General features: G+C 37.1%; 1 protein-coding gene across 28 annotated transcripts in view; it reads right to left on the bottom strand.

The window, feature by feature from the left end:
• Positions 1–19,047, bottom strand: part of EXOC6 (exocyst complex component 6) — a 364,881-nt gene that overhangs the window by 91,092 nt on the left and 254,742 nt on the right. For all 28 annotated transcript variants that reach the window (XR_013525005.1, XR_013525006.1, XR_013525007.1 and 25 more), the window contains 2 exons: positions 17,828–17,939; positions 16,874–17,008 (listed from right to left, as the gene is read on the bottom strand). Coding sequence is in view for 25 of the 28 variants with exons in the window: in XM_054243102.2 (XP_054099077.1) it covers positions 16,874–17,008; positions 17,828–17,939 (247 nt within the window). In the remaining 3 variants the exon portion in view is untranslated. The remainder of the gene's footprint in view (positions 1–16,873; positions 17,009–17,827; positions 17,940–19,047) is intronic.

The raw sequence follows: 19,047 nt of genomic DNA, 5'->3' as shown, positions 1-19,047 counted from the left end.
TAACTTGAGCCCAAGAGTTTGAGGCTGCAGTGAGCTATGATTGCACCACTGCACTCCAGCCTGGGTGACGGAGACCTTGTCTCTATTTAAAAAAAAAAAAAAAAAAAAAAAAAAGGTAAAATACTAACCAGTGGAAAGGGGTTTCATATTTAATATGTATAATTCATGGCAGTAACACATACTTCTTAACTTCCTTAACATTAGAGGCAAATGCTTATGACATAGAAAACTATAACACGCCTTAATGATATCACTTGTAAGTCAATTTTCTCAAAGCAATATAAAAATATTTATTTATCATTTTGCATTTTGCCCCAGTGTTTGTAATCAGTTCCCTTGTTCCTGTCTCACACATTTACCGAATCTAACCAGATGAAGATAGGTCACTACACAAATGAAGAGAGGTAGCAATTCCAGAAGGCAGCTGGATAAGAGAGAGAACCCTAAACCTCAGAACTATGTACAATCATCTCATACTCAATCTGCTTCCCTTCTATCACTGGGCAAAGAAAATTCAGAGTCTGATTGCTCCTATCTTTTGCTGCATTTTCTATCTGCACTCAGATCACTATTTATGATTTCTTTTGCTTTTCTGGAATGCCTCTGGTATAGGCAGAAAGAGAAAGAGATGGATAACAAGATTTTAAAAGCCAGTTTCAAGAAGCTCCCCTCCTCCAAACTTACAGAGCTAAAGTACCTGGTTAAACTTTAGATCGATATAAAACTGGCTATTCTTTTAAAAGACAAATCCAGCTTTAATTCCCTTTTTTACTTTATAGAACTTTATTAAAATAAACATGTTAGTTCACAATCTCCTAGATTTAAAAAGCCCATATGGGACAATTGAAATATTAACCAACAGTTGAGGGGGTGGTAGAGACCAAATACCTAGAAATTTTTAAGTCATGAAGGAAAAAAACACTATCTTTACATGAAGAAAAAAAATCATAAAAATGATGAAACCATTCACACCATCATATGAAGTAATTATCATTACATGCTTTCTAGATCATGTTTAGTCAAAAGCATTATTAACTCTTGACATTCTAGTCAGTTAGCATATCAGCTAACTCTTAAATAAAAGGTAAAGATTCAGTTTATAAACAAAGTAATCAATTCTTCATTTGTTGAAGAAATAGTGCCCTCTGGAGGCAGAAATGTATCTAGAATAATTTGAGAACTTTTAAAAAAATATTTCAATGTGTACAAATTAAATATACTATCAGTGGTTTCCAACCATAGGTGTGCAGCAGAACCCATTTAAGTATCTTTTTAAAGCATACACATGCAGAAATTCCACTGAGACCTTGTGGAGCATAAGCATGTGTGTTTTAAATAAAAGCTAAGTCGCAATAGCTAAAGATTTTAGTAAACAGCTACAGTACTGTCGATCATTCATTCCCCATCTTGGAATAATTGCTAAGTATGTTTTGGAAAATCACCCTGCCGCCATTCACAGATATCTCATTTGGGTAGGACAGAACCTATATTTAGCTCCAAGGATGGCTCTTGACAAGTTTAAGTCAATTAGCAATTTCCATTATCTTACAAAAAAATTCTACAGTAGCTAGTGGAGGGAGACAGTTTATCTTCCTTTAGGAGACAGGACAATGAGGATGTGAGGTTTGGGACTGTGACCAGGCAGTCATTTTGCTACCAGACTGAGAGAGCCTAGAGCTGCTGGGAGCCACTGGGCCACTATAAGTAGTCTGACAATGAAGACAAAATTGCATAGAGTTAAAAGATGGAGAGACACTGAGTCCACAGTGACATCTACTGAGTAGCAGTCCCCTACCTTTAGACATCTCCAGGTCACTGGCCAATAATTTTTCCTTTCTTTTTTTTTTCTTTTTTATTGCATTTTAGGTTTTGGGGTACATGTGAAGAACATGCAAGATAGTTGCATAGGTACACACGTGGCAGTGTGATTTGCTGCCTTCCTCCCCTTCACCCACATCTGGCATTTCTCCCCATGCTATCCCTCCCTAGCTCACCCCCCAGCTGTCCCTCCCCTATGCCGCCCAATAGACCCCAGTGTGTAGTGCTCCCCTCCCTGTGTCCATGTGTTCTCATTGTTCATCACCCGCCTATGAGTAAGAACATGCGTTATTTCATTTTCTGTTCTTGTGTCAGTTTGCTGAGAATGATGTTCTCCAGATTCATCCATGTCCCCACAAAGGACACGAACTCATGGTTTTTTATTGCTGCATAATATTCCATGGGGTATATGTGCCACATTTTCCCAGTCCAGTCTATCATCGATGGACATTTGGGTTGGTTTCAGGTCTTTGCTTTTGTACACAGTGCTGCAATGAACATTCGTGTGCATGTGTACTTATAGTAGAACAATTTATAGTCCTTTGGATATACACCCAGTAATGGGATTGAAGGGTCAAATGGAATTTCTATTTCTAGGTCTTTGAGGAATCGCCACACTGTCTTCCACAATGGTTGAATTAATTTACACTCCCACCAGCAGTGTAAAAGTGTTCCTATTTCTCCACATCCTCTCCAGCATCTGTTGTCTCCAGATTTTCTAATGATCACCATTCTAACTGGTGTGAGATGGTATCTCAATGTAGTTTTGATTTGCATTTCTCTAATGACCAGTGATGATGAGCCTTTTTTCATATGTTTGTTGGCCTCATGTATGCCTTCTTTTGTAAAGTGTCTGTTCATATCCTTTGCCCATTTTTGAATGGGCTTGTTTTTCTTCTTGTAAATCTGTATAAGTTCTCTGTAAACTCTGGATATCAGCCCTTTGTCAGATGGGTAAACTGCAAAAATTTTTTCCCATTCTGTTGGTTGCCGATTCACTCTAATGACTGTTTCTTTTGCCGTGCAGAAACTGTGGCGTTTGATTAGGTCCCATTTGTCTCTTTTGGCTTTTGCTGCCAATGCTTTTGGTGTTTTGGTCATGAAGTCCTTGCCTACTCCTATGTCCTGAATGGTTCTGCCTAGATTTTCTTCTAGGGTTTTTATGGTACGAGGTCTTATGTTTAAGTCTTTAATCCATCTGGAGTTAATTTTAGTGTAAGGTGTCAGGAAGGGGTCAGTTTCTGCTTTCTGCACATGGCTAGCCAGTTTTCCCAACACCATTTATTAAACAGGGAATCCTTTCCCCATTGCTTGTTTTTGTCAGGTTTATCAAAGATTGTATGGTAGTAGATATGTTGTGTTGCCTCCGAGGCCTCTGTTCTGTTCCATTGGTCTATATCTCTGTTTTGGTACCAGTACCATGCTGTTTTGATTACCGTAGCCTTGTAGTATAGTTTGAAGTCCGGTAGTGTGATGCCTTCTGCTGTGTTCTTTTTGCTTAGCATTGACTTGGCTATGCGGGCTCTCTTTTGGTTCCATTTGAAGTTTAAGGTAGTTTTTTACAGTTCTGTGAAAAAGGTCATTGGTAGCTTGATGGGGATAGCATTGAGTCTGTAAATTACTTTGGGCAGTATGGCCATTTTCACAATATTGATTCTTCCTAACCATGAACATGGAATGTTTCTCCATCTGTTTGTGTCCTCTCTTATTTCGTTGAGCAGTGGTTTGTAGTTCTCCTTGAAGAGGTCCCTTACGTTCCTTGTTAGTTGTATTCCTAGGTATTTTATTCTCTTTGTAGCAATTGTGAATGGCAGTTCGTTCTTTAAGTCTGGCTCTCTTTAAGTCTGTTATTGGTGTATAGGAATGCTTGTGATTTTTGCACACTGATTTTATATCCTGAGACTTTGCTGAAGTTGCTTACCAGTTTCAGGAATTTTTGGGCTGAGACGATGGGGTCTCCTAGATATACTATCATGTCGTCTGCAAACAGAGACAATTTGGCTTCCTCCTTTCCTATTTTTATACCCTTTATTTCTTTTTCTTGCCTGATTGCTCTGGCTAGAACTTCCAGTACTATATTGAATATGAGTGGTGAGAGAGGGCATCCTTGTCTAGTGCCAGATTTCAAAAGGAATGCTTCCAGTTTTTGCCCATTCAGTATGATATTGGCTGTTGGTCTGTCGTAAATAGCTTTTATTATTTTGAGATACATTCCATCAATACTGAGTTTATTGAGGGTTTTTGGTTTTGGTTCTTTTTATGTGGTGAATTACCTTTATAGACTTGCATATGTTGAACCAGCCTTGCATCCCTGGGATGAATCCCACTTGATCATGGTGGATAAGCTTTTTGATGTGCTGTTGCAAATGGTTTGCCAGTATTTTACTGAAGATTTTTGCATCTATGTTCATCATGGATATTGGCCTGAAGTTTTCTTTTCTTGTTGAGTCTCTGCTGGGTTTTGGTATCAGGATGATGTTGGTCTCATAAAATGATTTGGGAAGGATTCCCTCTTTTTGGATTATTTGGAATAGTTTCAGAAGGAATGGTAACAGTTCCTATTTGTGTGTCTGGTAGAATTCAGCTGTGAACCCATCTGGACCTGGGCTTTTTTTGTGTGTCAGGCTTGTAATTGCTGCCTCAACTTCAGACTTTGTTATTGGTCTATTCATAGTTTCAGCTTCCTCCTGGTTTAGGCTTGGGTGGACACAAGTGTCCAGGAATTTATCCATTTCTTCCAGGTTTACTAGTTTATGTGCATAGAGTTGTTTGTAATATTCTCTGATGATGGTTTGAATTTCTGTGGAATCTGTGGTGATTTCCCCTTTACTGTTTTTCATTGCATCTATTTGGTTATTCTCTCTTTTCTTTTTTATCAATCTGCTAGTGGTCTGTCTATTTTGTTGATCTTTTCAAAAAACCAGCTCTTGGATTTACTGATTTTTTGAAGGGTTTTTCATGTCTCTATCTCCTTCAGTTCTGCTCTGATCTTAGTTATTTCTTGTCTTCTGCTAGGTTTTGAGTTTTTTTGATCTTACTCCTCTAGCTCTTTCCATTTTGATGATAGGGTGTCAATTTTGGATCTCTCCGCTCTTCTCATGTGGGCACTTATTGCTATATATTTTCCTCTAGAGACTGCTTTAAATGTGTCCCAGACATTGTGTTATGTTGTGTCTTCATTCTTGTTGGTTTCAAATAACTTCTTTATTTCTGCCTTCATTTCATTGTTTATCCAGTCAACATTCAAGAGCCAGTTGTTCAGTTTCCATGAAGCTGTGCGGTTCTGAGTTAAGTTTCTGAACTCTCAGTTCTAACTTAATTGCACTGTGGTCTGAGAGACTGCTTGTTATGATTTCAGTTGTTTTGCATTTGCTGAGGAGTGATTTACTTCCAATTATATGGTCAATTTTAGAGTAGGTGTGATGTGGTGCTGAGAAGAATATATATTCTGTGGATTTGGGTGGAGAGTTCTGTAAATGTCTATTAGGTTTGCTTGTTCCAGGTCTGAGTTCAAGTGCTGGATATCCTTGTTAATTTTCTGTCTGGTTGACCTATCTAATATTGACAGTGGAATGTTAAAGTCTCCCATTATTGTGTGGGAGTCTAAGTCTCTTTGTAAGTTGTTAAGAACTTGCCTTATATGTCTGGGTGCTCCTATATTGGGTGCATATATATTTAGGATCATTAGCTCTTCTTGTTGTTTCAATCCTTTTACTATTATGTAATGTCCTTCTTTGTCTCTTTTGATCTTTGTTGCTTTAAAGTCTATTTTATCAGAGACAAGAACTGCAACTCCTGCTTTTTTTTTGCTCTCAATTCGCTTGGTAAATCTTCCTTCATCCCTTTATTTTGAGTCTTTGTGTATCCTTGCATGTGAGATGGGTTTCCTGGATAGAGCACACCAATGGGTTTTGGCTTTTTATCCAATTTGCCAATCTGTGTCTTTTGATTGGTACATTTAGCCCATTTACATTTAGGGTTAATATTCTTATGTGTGAATTTGATGCTGCCATTTTGATGCTAGCTGACTGTTTTGCCCATTAGTTGATGCAGATTCTTCATTTTCTTGATGCTCTTTAGCATTTGGTATGTTTTTGGAATGGCTGGTACTGGTTGTTCCTTTCTATGTGCAGTGCCTCTTTCAGGAGCTCTTGTAAAATGGGCCTGGTGGTGACAAAATCTCTGAGTACTTGCTTGTTCGCAAAGGATTTTATTTTTCCTTCACTTACGAAGCTCAGTTTGGCTGGATATGAAATTCTGGGTTGAAAGTTCTTTTCTTTAAGGATGTTGAATATTGGCCCACACTCTTCTGGCTTGTAGGGTTTCTGCCGAGAGATCTGCTGTGAGTCTGATAGGCTTCCCTTTGTGGGTGACCCGACCTTTCTTTCTGGCTGCGCTTAGCATTTTCTCCTTCATTTCAACCCTGGTGAATCTGCGATTATGTGCCTTAGGGTTGCTCTTCTTGCGGAATATTTTTGTGTGTTCTCTGTATTTCCTGAACTTGAATACTGGCCTGCCTTGCTAGGTTGGGGAAATTTTCCTGGATAATATCCTGAAGACTATTTTCCAGCTTGGATTCATTCTCTTCGTCACATTCAGGTACACCTATCAAACATAGATTAGGTCTCTTCACATAGTCCCACATTTCTTGGAGACATTGTTCATTCTTTTTTGCACTTTTTTATCTAATCTTGGCTTCTCATTTTATTTCATTGAGTTGATCTTCGACCGCTGATATCCTTTCTTCTGCTTGGTCAATTCGGCTGTTGAGACTTGTGCATGCTTCGTGAAGTTCTCATGTTGTGTTTTTCAGCTCCTATAATTCACTCATATTCCTCTCTAAGTTGTCCATTCTTGTTATCATTTCCTCAAATCTTTTTTCAAGGTTCTTAATTTCTTTGCATTGAGTTAGAATGTGTTCTTTTAGCTCACGGAAGTTTCTCATTACCCACCTTCTGAAGTCTGATTCTGTCATTTCATCACACTCATTCTCCGTCCAGCTTTGTTCCCTTGCTGGTGAGGGGTTGTGGTCCCTTGTAGGAGGCGAGGTATTCTGGTTTCAGGTGTTTTCCTCCTTTTTGTGCTGGTTTCTTCCCATCTTTGTGGATTTACCCACCTGTTGTCTGAGTAGTTGCTGACTTTCTGATTGGGTCTCTGAGTGGACATCCAGATTGTTGATGATGAAGTATTTCTGTTTCTTAGTTTTCCTTCTAAAAGTCTAGCCCCTCTATTGTAGGACTGCTGAGGTCCACTCCAGGCCCTGCTTGCCTGGGGAACACCTGTAGCAGCTGCGGAATAGTGAGGGCTGCTACCAGTTTCTTCTTCTGCTATCGTTGTCCCAGAATGATGCCCACCAATTGTTACTCTGATCAGTCCTTTGTGAGGTGACTCTTTGGATATACAGGGGTCAGGGAGCTGCTTGAGGAGACTGTCTGTACTTTATAGGAGCTCAAGTGCTGAGCTGTGAGCTCCGTTGTTCATTCAGGGCTGCTAGGCAGGTAGGTTTAAGTCTGCTGCAGCAGAACTCATAAAGACCCTTTTTTCCCTCAGGTACTCTGTCCCAGGGAGTTAGGGCTTTATTTATGAGTATCCATTGCACTGTCCTGCCCAGCAAGGAGGCAGTCTAGTCACTGCCTGCTTGCAGAGGCTATGCTAAGCTGCTCTGGGCTCTGCCCTGATCCCGTGGGCTCTGCCCTGCTGTCGTGTGCTCCGCCCTGCTGCCATGTGTAATTCCCTGTAGTCCTGTTTATATGGGTGTGGTTAGAACTGCTGCAGCAATGGTGGCCTGCCTCTGTAATGGCAGACTCACTCTGTTATCGCGGGTTGCCTTGGCAACGGCAGGCTGCGTCAGCAATGGCAGAGTACCTCCGTAGTGGTCAAGTGCCTCGGTAATGGCAGACGCCCCTCCCCCACCAAGCTGCACCGTCCTGGGTTCAGCTGTGCTTGCCGTGAAACTCTCAACCCCGAGCATTTCCAATTGCTGTTTTGTTTGTTTTTGTGGGGGTAGGACCCACCGAGCCTGATCATCTGGCTCCCTACCTCAGAGCCCTTTTTTTTTTAAGTTGAACGGTTGACTCTCTCCCAGGTGTTCCAGTCGCCTGCTGAAAGGGCTCCGGGATCTGTGTGATTTCTCGTGTGGCGACCCACTGTGCCGGCTAAAATAACGTCGCTGCCCAGGACTCTCCTGGTCTGGCTTACTGTTTAAGTCCCGTTTAGTCAGATGAATGTGCTAATCTGCCTTCCCAAATCTCAAATTGCCAGTTTAACAGGGCAACCAGACCAGTGTATTTTGTACGGAGCGCTGCTGCCCGTGGGGCTCCTACACCTGGGAATATCCTGGTCTGTGGGCAATAAAGATCCATCTGGAAATGCGGCATCCACTCACCCTCTGCACTTTCACTGGGAGCTGCAATCCTGAGTTGCTCTTATAGCACCATCTTCTCCTCTCTCCCAACAGCAGCTTTTAATTTTTCCTTTCTTGTTTAAGAACGTTTGAGTTGGTTTTTCCATCAGTTCTCGTCAATTTTCTGTTAGTAACCCTGATTAATACGAGTATCTTAACTGAAACATTTATTGAATATTTAAGAAAAAAGTTACATTTAATTTTGCTCATTTTGAGCAAGGGGAATACATCTATATTTTATGAGCCTTAAATATCTAGGCAAGAGTTGAATTTAGAGCTATCACAATAAAGGTGTCCTCCCTAGTTAACTTCTTCCTGCTCTAATTCAATAAACAAAATTCCAATAATCCATGATCTTGACATAAACATTTCTAATATCAGTTACACTGCATATAGCATCCAACTCATTATCCAACGTCACTACTAATACAGAAGGGAAAAAGTAGTAAGACTAACCAATGTAATCTATTATTTCATCATGACAGAGATAAAGGTGTGCTAATAAAATGGACAGAGAAGCCAATTAAGAAATTAAATTTTTAAAAATATATATAATTTCCATTCAATATCTTAAACGTCAATGTGTCAGTCAAAAGAAGTTGTTTTATTCTTTATATTCTTTACATTTAGCACTTAAAATGAACCAAAAAATAAAAAAAGATTTGCTTGCTATGCTTCTTATTAAATTAGCAAAAAGCACTAATTCACCTGGCTACTTTTCATCAGGTTTTTTCCTTATATGATATTACTGTGATTTAAAAAAAAAAAGAGCATTAGACTTTAGTATATATATTATGCCTTATACACATGCAAATCATAGATTACCATATGATCAATACTCTGGGTAAAACAAAGCTCAAGATCTGCTCCACAACGAACTAAGAAATCAAAAGTTAAAAGCCATGAAAAGTGTGTATGAGTCAGAAGACCTGCAGTATCACAAAGTTCTAGAAATTGCTCTAAAAGATTATCCTGCTGGGTATAGTGGCTCTTGCCTCTAATCCCAACACTATGGGAGTCTGAGGCAAGAGGATCACTTGAGCCCAGGAGTTTGAGACCAACATGGGCAACATGGTGAGACCCTATTTCTACAAAAAATAAATTTTTAAAAATTGGCCAGGCAAGATGGTGTGCACCTGTAATCCCAGCTACTAGGGAGGCTGTACTGGGAGGATCACTTAAGCCCAGGAGATCAAGGCTGCAGTGAGCTATGACTAAAAAAAAATTGTTTTTTGTAAAAAGAAATACAGTCACCATGGACTATAAATCAGGGATTAATAATATAGTTCTAAAGTAGGTAGGTCACAAATAGTATACTAAATGTTCTATCACAAATGTAGGTTACTGTAAGAGTTATGTTTATTATACTAAAAACAATTTTCACAGATAATTACCCAATCTATAGTCCTCTGCTCTACCAACTGAGTATCTAAGAGTGCACCCAAAAACAATTTTCAGAGGGAAATCCAAAGTACTTCTTAGAGAATTAGATAATGCAAGGTGAAGTATCAGTTAAAAAGCTATGGCCCAGGTAGAGCTAAAGATCAAAATTTAAGTAAAGGAAACTGATACTAACTGCTTCTAGAAGAAATTGTATTTTTCCAGAATATACATTCAAAACACATGTAAACCAAACATTATTTTTAAACAAAAATAAGCATCCTTATTAACATAAATTGAATAAATATGATTTTATACTCCATCTTCTGGGTCATTGTCAATGTCTGAATATAACTTCAGCTTTCTGCCTTCTGTGCATGGGTTTATACCAATTCTTCCTTCTTCTATCTCTGCTGATTAAAATCCTACCCATGCTCCAAATTGAGACAAATACTTAAATGCCTTCAGGGTCCAGGCAGGTAACAAGAATGAGTATAACAGGCAGGGTATTTATGGTAAGCAGGTTGATTATAGAGTTTGCATCTCACCTAAAAGTATGCAAATTCAAAACATTTAGAAAAACTGCAAATCCAAATCAAACATGTCTACAGGACCAAATTCATCTACGATTACATACTGTTATTATTTGTCTGTAGTTATCTGCTCTTCTAGATTAAAAGGATCCTAGTGGTTAAGAATCATTCCATGCCTTCCCCTCAGCAACCATAGAAAGTGGCTCACACTTGTAATCCTAGCACTTTGGGAGGCTGAAGCAAGAGGATTGTTTGAGTCCACGGAATTGGAGACCACCTGGGCAATACAGTAAGACCCTGTCTCTACAAAACAATTTTTTAAAATCAGCCAGGGTGGTAGAATGGGCCTGTAGTCCTAGCTATTTGGAAGGCTGAGGTGGGAGGATCACAAGCCCAGGAAGCTTGTGAGCCAGACTGCAGTGAGCCATGATCAAGTCACTACACTCCAGTGTATTGGAGCTCCTGGATGACAGCATGAAAACCTGTCTCAAAAAAACAAAATATATATATATGTGTGTGTGTGTATGTATGTGTGTGTGTGTCTGTCAGTTATTCTAGTCAGTTATATATATATATCATATATACATGTGTGTATACATATATGTGTGTATACATCTATACATATATACACACATACACATTTTTGCTCAAAAAACATCGTTTAACATATGCCCCCAGGTAAAAAATGACACTCAGTTTAGACAGAACCATCTAAGCAATTACTGCTTTCTTTACAGGAGTATCTTTAGGGACACAATCAAAGCCTTACTTTAGACAAGACAAAATATTTCATTTCTTGTTCCTTATCAAAGTGGCCTGTCCTAGAATAACCTAAATCTCTCATAAAGCCACCTGCTAACTACCTCACTTGTAGAGTGAAATACAGGTTTGAGCTATAATCAGTGACTGGAATAATTAAAAATCCAGTCTTTGGATTATCTGAGATTGTCACAGGTCACTGTAAACTAAATAATTCTCTAATTCTCCAACTACCTAAGTCATCTCCTTTTCCTTTTAAAAAGCAGGTGCTATATTTTTACCTTTCTAGTTTTCAAGGGCTTTTGTACCTCAAAAGTGTTCACAAATAATGACTAGTGGCTTTGTGGTAGCATTTGCCACTCCTGAAGTGGTTGTTTTTGTCATCAGGTTTGCAAATCATCTGATATAAATAGCTTTTTTAAGTAGTCCTCAACCATTTCTCTCCCTACTCTATTTCTGCTTTCTTTATAAGTAGCATTTGCTATAATTAACTGATTACTGATGATATTAAAAAAAAAAAAAACAGAAAGCTGAGCACTCTTGTCTTGAGGTCTCTACATTTTGTGACACTCCTCTTTTTTTTTTTACAGAACTAAAAAAATGTTTTTATTTTTTCTGTTACCTTTTGTGTTTTTGGCAAAGTAGCATTTCCCTTATCTACTTTTCTGTTCTATTTACCAAGGGACCTAATTACTTATTCTATTCCATATATATTTGTTACCCAATCTGCTTTTGCCTTTGGTTGTTTTCTAACTTACCTTTTAGGATTTTATGTCATTCAAATGTATTAAATCAGCTGTAAGCATGAAACTGCTTTATACAGCCCTCTCCAATGGGGAAGACCAGAAAAGGAGAAGTTGGTGGTAAAGGATGACAAAAGAAATAAATATCACGTACACTGCCTTTTTAAAATGGCAATCAAATTGCATACACAATACAAGAGATCTTACAAAGGAACACTGCATCAATAAAAAGGCATATAGTAATCAGAAGCTGACATGCAATTAATCAGTCAAGGAGTAATTTTGCAAGTGCCCTTGTAAAGCAATAAATCAACTTTACATATGTAAAACAACGATTATAATTAAAATGAAAAATTTTTAAACTTATTAGTTCTAAATGTTTATGCCAGTTTCTAAATTTATATCTTTACTACTAAAAATTAAATAAATATAAATTATATTTTACCCATATGGTAACATCTCAGAGGTCACGTATCCAGTCAACAACCAGGAAGAAAGAAAAAAAAAGTCTCTAAGTAACCAAAAGTGATACAGTTTACACAGTAATAAATAAGGTATAGCAAATTCTGTCATGGAATACCACGTTGAATTCAAAATAAATAAACTACAGCTACATGCAACAACACAAATGAAATACCCTAAGTCATGCTGAGTGAAAGAAGTCAGACACACAAAAAGATGCACTCTGTATGATTCCATTTAAATAGAACCCCAAAACAGGCAAAACTACTCTGTGCCATTAAAAGTCAGTACTGAGAGAAAAAAAAGACAGTGACAAAGGAAAGAGGAAGGCTTCTACAGTGCTAGTAATGCTTTATCTCTTGACCTCATAGTTACAAGTGTGCTCACCCTTTTTTTTTGCAATTTAAATAGACTATTTTTCAGAGTAGCTTTAGGTCAACAGCAAAACTGAGCAGAAAGTACAGAGATTTACTACACATCCTACAAATTCCAAAGTCCACAGTGTACACTGGATTCACTCATGGTATTTTACATTCTATGGGTTTTGATGCATGTATTCACAATTACATAGTTTTGGGGTAGTAGTTTCACTGTGCTTCACCTATTTATCCCTACACCACTCCCTTACTCCTGGCAACCATTAACTTTTTTATTATCTCCACAGCTTTGTCTTTTCCAGAATGTACATAGTTGGAATAATACAATATGTAGCCTTTTCAGATTGCCTTCTTTCACTTAATAATATGTGTTTAGGTTTCCTTCATATCAATGGCTAAAGAGCTTATTTCTTTTTAGTACTTAATAATATTCCACTGACCAGATATCTCAGGGTTTATTTATCCATTCACCTACTGAAGGATATCTTGGTTGCTTCCAAGTTTGGGCAAGTATAATAAAGTTGCTATAAACACCCATGTGCAAGTTTTTGGGTGAACCTAAATTTTCAACTCCTTGAGATAAATACCAAGAAGCACAATTGCTGCATCACATGGTAGGACTGTGTTTCATTTTATAAGAAGCTGCCAAAATGGTCTTCTAAGGAGGCTGTAGCATTTTTGCATTCCTACCAGCAATCAGTAAGAGCTTCTGTTGCTCCACATCCTTGTCAGCATTTGGTGGTGTCACTGTTCTGGATTTTGGCCACTGTAATAGGTGTGCAGTGGTATCTCATAGTTTTAATTTGCATTTCCCTTACGACATATATATGGAACATCTTTTCATATGCTTATCTGGTATCCCTGTGTCTTCTTTGCTGAGGTATATGTTAAGGTCTTTGGCCCATTTTAAAAATCAATTGTTCATTTTCTTGCTGCGTTTCAAGAGTTTTTTGCATATTTTGAACAAGAGTCCTTTATCAGATAAGTCTTACGAAAATGTTTTCTCCCAGTCTGTGACTTGTCTTCTCATTCTGTTGACAGGGTCTTTCACTGAACAGAAGTGTAAAATTTTAATCAAGTTCAGTTTATCAATGATTTCTGGTTGTTCCTTTGGGGAACAATCAAGACTAAAAAGTCCTTGCCCCACCCAAGGTCATCTTGATTTTCCATGTTATCTCCTAGGATTTTTATCATTTTGCATTTTACATATAGTCTGTGATACATTTTGCGTCAGTTTTTGTGAAGGGTGTAAGGTCTGGTCTAGATTCACTTTTTACATGTGGATGTCCAGTTGTTCCAGCACTATTTGTTGAAAAAAAAATCTTTGCTACATTTTATTACCTCTGCTCCTTTGTCAAAATTCAGTTGACTACATTTATGTGTTTCTATTTCTGGGATCTATAATCTGTTCCATTAATCTATTTGTCTGTTGTTTGTCCAATACCACATCTTATTCATTACTACAGCTTCATAGTAAGTCTTGAAGATGGGTACTATCGGTCCTCCAACTTCGTTCTTCTTCAATACTCTGCTGGTTCTTCTGGGTCTTCTGTCTCTCCATATAAAGTTAAGGATCACTTTGTCAACACCCACAGAAAAACTTGCTGGGATATTAATGGGGAATACATTAAACCTGTAGATCAAGTTGGGAAAAACTGACATGTACCATGTCCTTGGTCCACAGGAAGAGAATTTCAAGCCCTTAAAGACAATTTACTACTGCCATTACAGACACAATCCTAAAAAGCTCTGCTACAGAGTCATTAGCAGACAAAAAGAAAAATAAAGGCAAATTAGAGAAAGAATCAGAAATACATTTCTTCTAGGCAGTTACAGTTGCAATTACTGCCAGGACTCAAAAGAAAAGTCTTCAGAGTAGCAGGTTCAAAAAGCTCCATGGAGTCAAATTAAAGATCCCTGATGCCAAAGAGAAAGAACTGAACTACTAAATAGGTTAGAAAAGGAATGGTATTTCTGTTCCCTCTTTTATATCACTTACAGATTTAGCAAACAAGGTAACAAGATGGTATATACACTATTTCCTAAAGTAAATATATATGACACAAGATCAGGCAGTTTGTGTGTGCATATGTAGTTTTTGGAAAAGAAGCAAATAGAGGTATAGGTATCATCAAGTGCTTGTTTCCAGAACCATTAAGCAATCAAACAGAAGCATGTTTTCTAGGGTCACTGTACTCAGAAAAACAAAAATCAAACTAAGAGGCTAAATGATCTAACTGAATTCTAAAGTCAAGACTGTACTTCAGTTGTCTCTGTGAAAGAGGCAACAGGCTATTCACTATGAATGGAAATTCCCCAGTGTCCCTCAGTAGTTCACTTTAATATTGATTAAACAATCCTCCCTGTTGAACTCCTTCCCCTTATCACAGTTCGAGACAAATTCTTCTTGAAATAGACCAAAAGACAGAACTGAAAAACACTTGACCTTCAAATATTAAGATGAAAACAGCTCTTGTTCACATATTAGAAAACAGAAAAGCATTTACTGAGTTCTATGTGAAAACAAAACAAACAAACAACAAAAAACAAAGATGCTCTGCTATTTACAGAGTAGAACTTCATTTCCGGATTTCCAAGGAAATTCACCAAGGAGTATGCAATGGTAGTTGTGGTTTCCACTCTGGAATGATGAACCAGAGCTAACATTCTTTCCCAATAGGCAGATTTTGAGAAATACAGTTCCAAGATCCCCTAATCTAAGAGCATTACGTTCCAGTATCTTTGGTTCTTTGGTTTAGGACCGATAAGAAAAATTTCTTTAAGATCCCTAGAAACACAAGATGCTTAAGCAATTCATGTTTTAATCAGAGAGAACTGAATAAGCGTATTAAATTTAATGATAACCATTAAAAATGCCTACAATTCTAAGCCTGAGAAATCCCTTCTTGACAGCGTTATGAATGACACATGGATATAAGGACAGAGAGAACAATAACGAGAAAGTAGAGGCATTATGTAAAATCTAACATAAAAGCTAAGAATAAATTTGTCCTTGGATAAATAAGTGACTAAAAACTTGTAGTGTCTCCTCCTATATTAACATACTTATCACACCATACTGTTAAGTGTCTTTTATTATTTTTTCCTCCTCTGAACTTCTTGAGAGCAGGGATACATTTTTGTGCTCTCAGGGTCTAAGCAGAGTGATCAGAGCATGATTTATGTACAATGAATGTACTAAGTATCTCCTTTAATCCTCATAATAATCATATGAGGTACTGTGTTGTTACTCTTACCTTATAGATAAAGAAACTTGAGATCATTTCCATTAAAGAACTTGCCCAAGGTCCCAGAGCAATCTAACTTAAGAGTATCTGCATTTAATCACTGTATATATTATCTGAATAAATGAATGCCTGCTTTTTTAGGCTTCTAAGTTTTAATAACTAATTTTATAAGTCTGCTGATTCAGATATCATTCTGTATTTGTGTCTTATGTATTGAAATGACTACATTAGCTCAAGAGTCACCAGAGGAGCATAACATTTGCGGGCCAAGCAGATAATTCTAGGATCCCAGGGTTGTTTCTGGACTTCATACATTCAAAGTATGGTTAAATATTAACATTAAATTAGTTATTTTTAAAAACAAGTACAGTCATTTTTTAAAATGCAAGTTATTACAATATAATCTTAGGGGGGTGATTGATAATATAACAAAAGTAGTTATATTATTCTTTTTAATAGGAAACTTACAAAGAGCTATAAGGTTAAATCAGCAAGCCCATTTTACAGATAAGTGATCAGTATGTGGTTTAACAAAATATTCAATGTAAGGGGATTTATATACACTAGACTAAGCCAATGTCTCATCTATGACTCCAAATCAATAAAATAATAAAATAGCTTATGAAATTATTTAATCTTACATTCTGCCTAAAACAACCATTAATTAATCCTCAGTATATCCCATACATTATTCAAACAGAAATCTTTCTATCTGCAAAAGAGGTAGGACTTCAATGACATGTAATAATATTTATTTTTCTTTAGATCAGAACTAGTCAAGAAGGGAAAACAAATCTATCTGTATTTGTCTTACATTTTAAATTTCTAGACATAAACACTCATATAAAATTAATTTTTAAACTGTGAAATATTAATTGAGATAGACCTATTCAGCACTACCATAAATCATCACATATGAACAAACCGAATATACACTGTAGAAAATAAGTATACTTTTCTCCATTTTAATAAGATGTTTACAATACCAAAAAGAAAATGGCATTTATCTCCTGATTCTTGACAATGATTGTCTCTAATTCTTAATTTTAAGGAATGTTATAGATCTTATATGTAATAAAAACAGTCTTTAATTTCTTAACATTTGCTTACGGTGACGGAAATGAAAACTTTTAGTCAAATGTTTACATACCTTAAAAGTAGAAAGTCCATAAAGTCTTGTAGTATGAACAGTTTCTTGAGAAATATTTGTAATGTTAGTTATAAAGTCCTCTAGATATTTGCAAGCTTGTTCCAGGTGTGTTGTGTTTATGATGATTTGCACCAGCTAGAAAACACAAAATATATCCAGCAAAATACAGGATACAGGTATGTAAAATCACCTAATTTTTAAAAACAGGATGATTACTTCGAGCAACTGTACCATTTCTACATAATTACAGCATTATAGGATACAACTATGTGATTTTAAAAGCCTGCTGTAAATACTGCTTATGAATGATTATATATACACACACACACATCAAGAGTCTAACTGCCAGTTATTTTAAACTAACTTTTCATAATATGTTTCAAATTTTAAACATTTAGCAAGTAAAAAATTAGGATTTTGACTTTTCATGTAGTCTGGCAATCAGAAATCTAAATAGATGTTCTAACATCTTCAACTATCTATTATTCCCCATGTGAACCCTTTTTCCTCATGTCTGTTTTCCAGAGACACAGTTTTGCTGTCACCTAGGCTGTAGTGCTGTGGTATGACTGTTACTCACTGCAGCCTCAACCTCCTGGGCTCAAGTCCGGAGTAGCTAGGACTACAGGCGCACAGGACCATGCCTGGCCAATATTCATCAGTTTCTGTAGAGACAGGCTCTCACTATATTGTCCAGGCTGGTCTCAAACTCCTGACCTCAAGCAATCCTCCCACCTTGGCCTCCCAAGGTTCTCGGATTGTAGGTGTGAGCCACTGTGCCTGGCCTCCTCACATTTCTGGAATTTATACTGGTGTTTTTATTTTGAAAACAAATTTTATTATATTAATACATTTAAAACAGGAAGCTAGTTTTACAAAATGATGTTCAGCAATAATTTAAAGTAACTGTTTCATACAATGAAACATTTCACTATCTGTGTCTTTTTAACCTACCTCTGTCAAACCAATATGAGGTTTTCTAATCAGGTTCAGTAAACAGCTACTCAAAGTTCTGGTCAGCAACAGATTTGTTGATTTTCTAAGCATATCATCTATTTCTGTTGAGCTGAAAACAAAGATTGATATTATTAAACTTTCTACAAGCATGCAGTTAGTTAACATCCTAAATAATTTACCATAATTTACTAAAACAATTTGTCCCAAGTCATTAGTTTATATCTTTAAATAAACTACAATGACCCATATTTATTAAATCACAAACTTCAATTTAACTTTGCAAAAGGGATATTTTCCACAAAGTAGAATATTCATTTATGGCATAATTTAAACGTATCCAATTAACAACCAGAGAAAAATCATGGAGCACTTGGTCTAAGGAAATAAAACTGTTACTAAATTCTGACTCCATCATGGGATAGTCACTTTGTTGTTTTATTTTATTTATTTTATATTATTGTTTCTGAGCCTGGGTCTGACTCTATCACCCAGGCTGGGGTACAGTGGGGTAATTATAGCTCACTGTAGCCTCAAAGTCCTGGGCGCAGGCGATTCTGACACCTCAGCCTTCTGAGTAGCTGGGACTACCAGTGCATGCCACCATGCCCAGCTAGTTTTAAAATATTTTATAGAGATAGGGTTGCGCTATTTGCCCAGGCTGATCTCAAACTCCTGGACCCGAGTGATTCTCCCACCTTGGCCTCCCAAAGTGCTGGGATTACAGACGTGAGCCACCGTGCCCAGCCCCAAAAGACAGTCACTTTGAAAGAAACTTCATATACAACTACAGCTAAAAAATACAAACTGATATGAGCTCTTTCTAGATATAATTACCCAATTTGTTAATATAACCAAGTTATCCATTTTCAGTAAGATTTTTTGTGTTCACAGAAATAAATTACCTTAAATTAATATTAATTTGATGCAAAAAAAACTATGATGTTTCTTAATATCCTAAGCATTGCTAAGCTAGCACTAAAAAACAGATTCTTTTCTCCTAACCATTAAGCCTTCAATTTAAGGGAATAATGGTTTCTTGGATACAGCCTCATTGTCACAACCGTTAAACTGTCCTTACATCATGGATCATACATCTCAGCACTCCTGGCATTTCAGGAGGAATACTTCTTTGTTGTGGAAACTGTCCTGCACATTTGGATGTTTGGCAGCACCCCTGGCCTCTACCCACTATTCCAAGTTGCGCCCCTCCTGGGAAC

Source organism: Callithrix jacchus, chromosome 12, assembly GCF_049354715.1.
Source record: "Callithrix jacchus isolate 240 chromosome 12, calJac240_pri, whole genome shotgun sequence".
Classification (NCBI taxonomy): Eukaryota; Metazoa; Chordata; class Mammalia; order Primates; family Cebidae; genus Callithrix; species Callithrix jacchus.
Note: the sequence above shows the minus strand (reverse complement) of the source record. Positions and strands in the feature narration are given on the sequence as shown.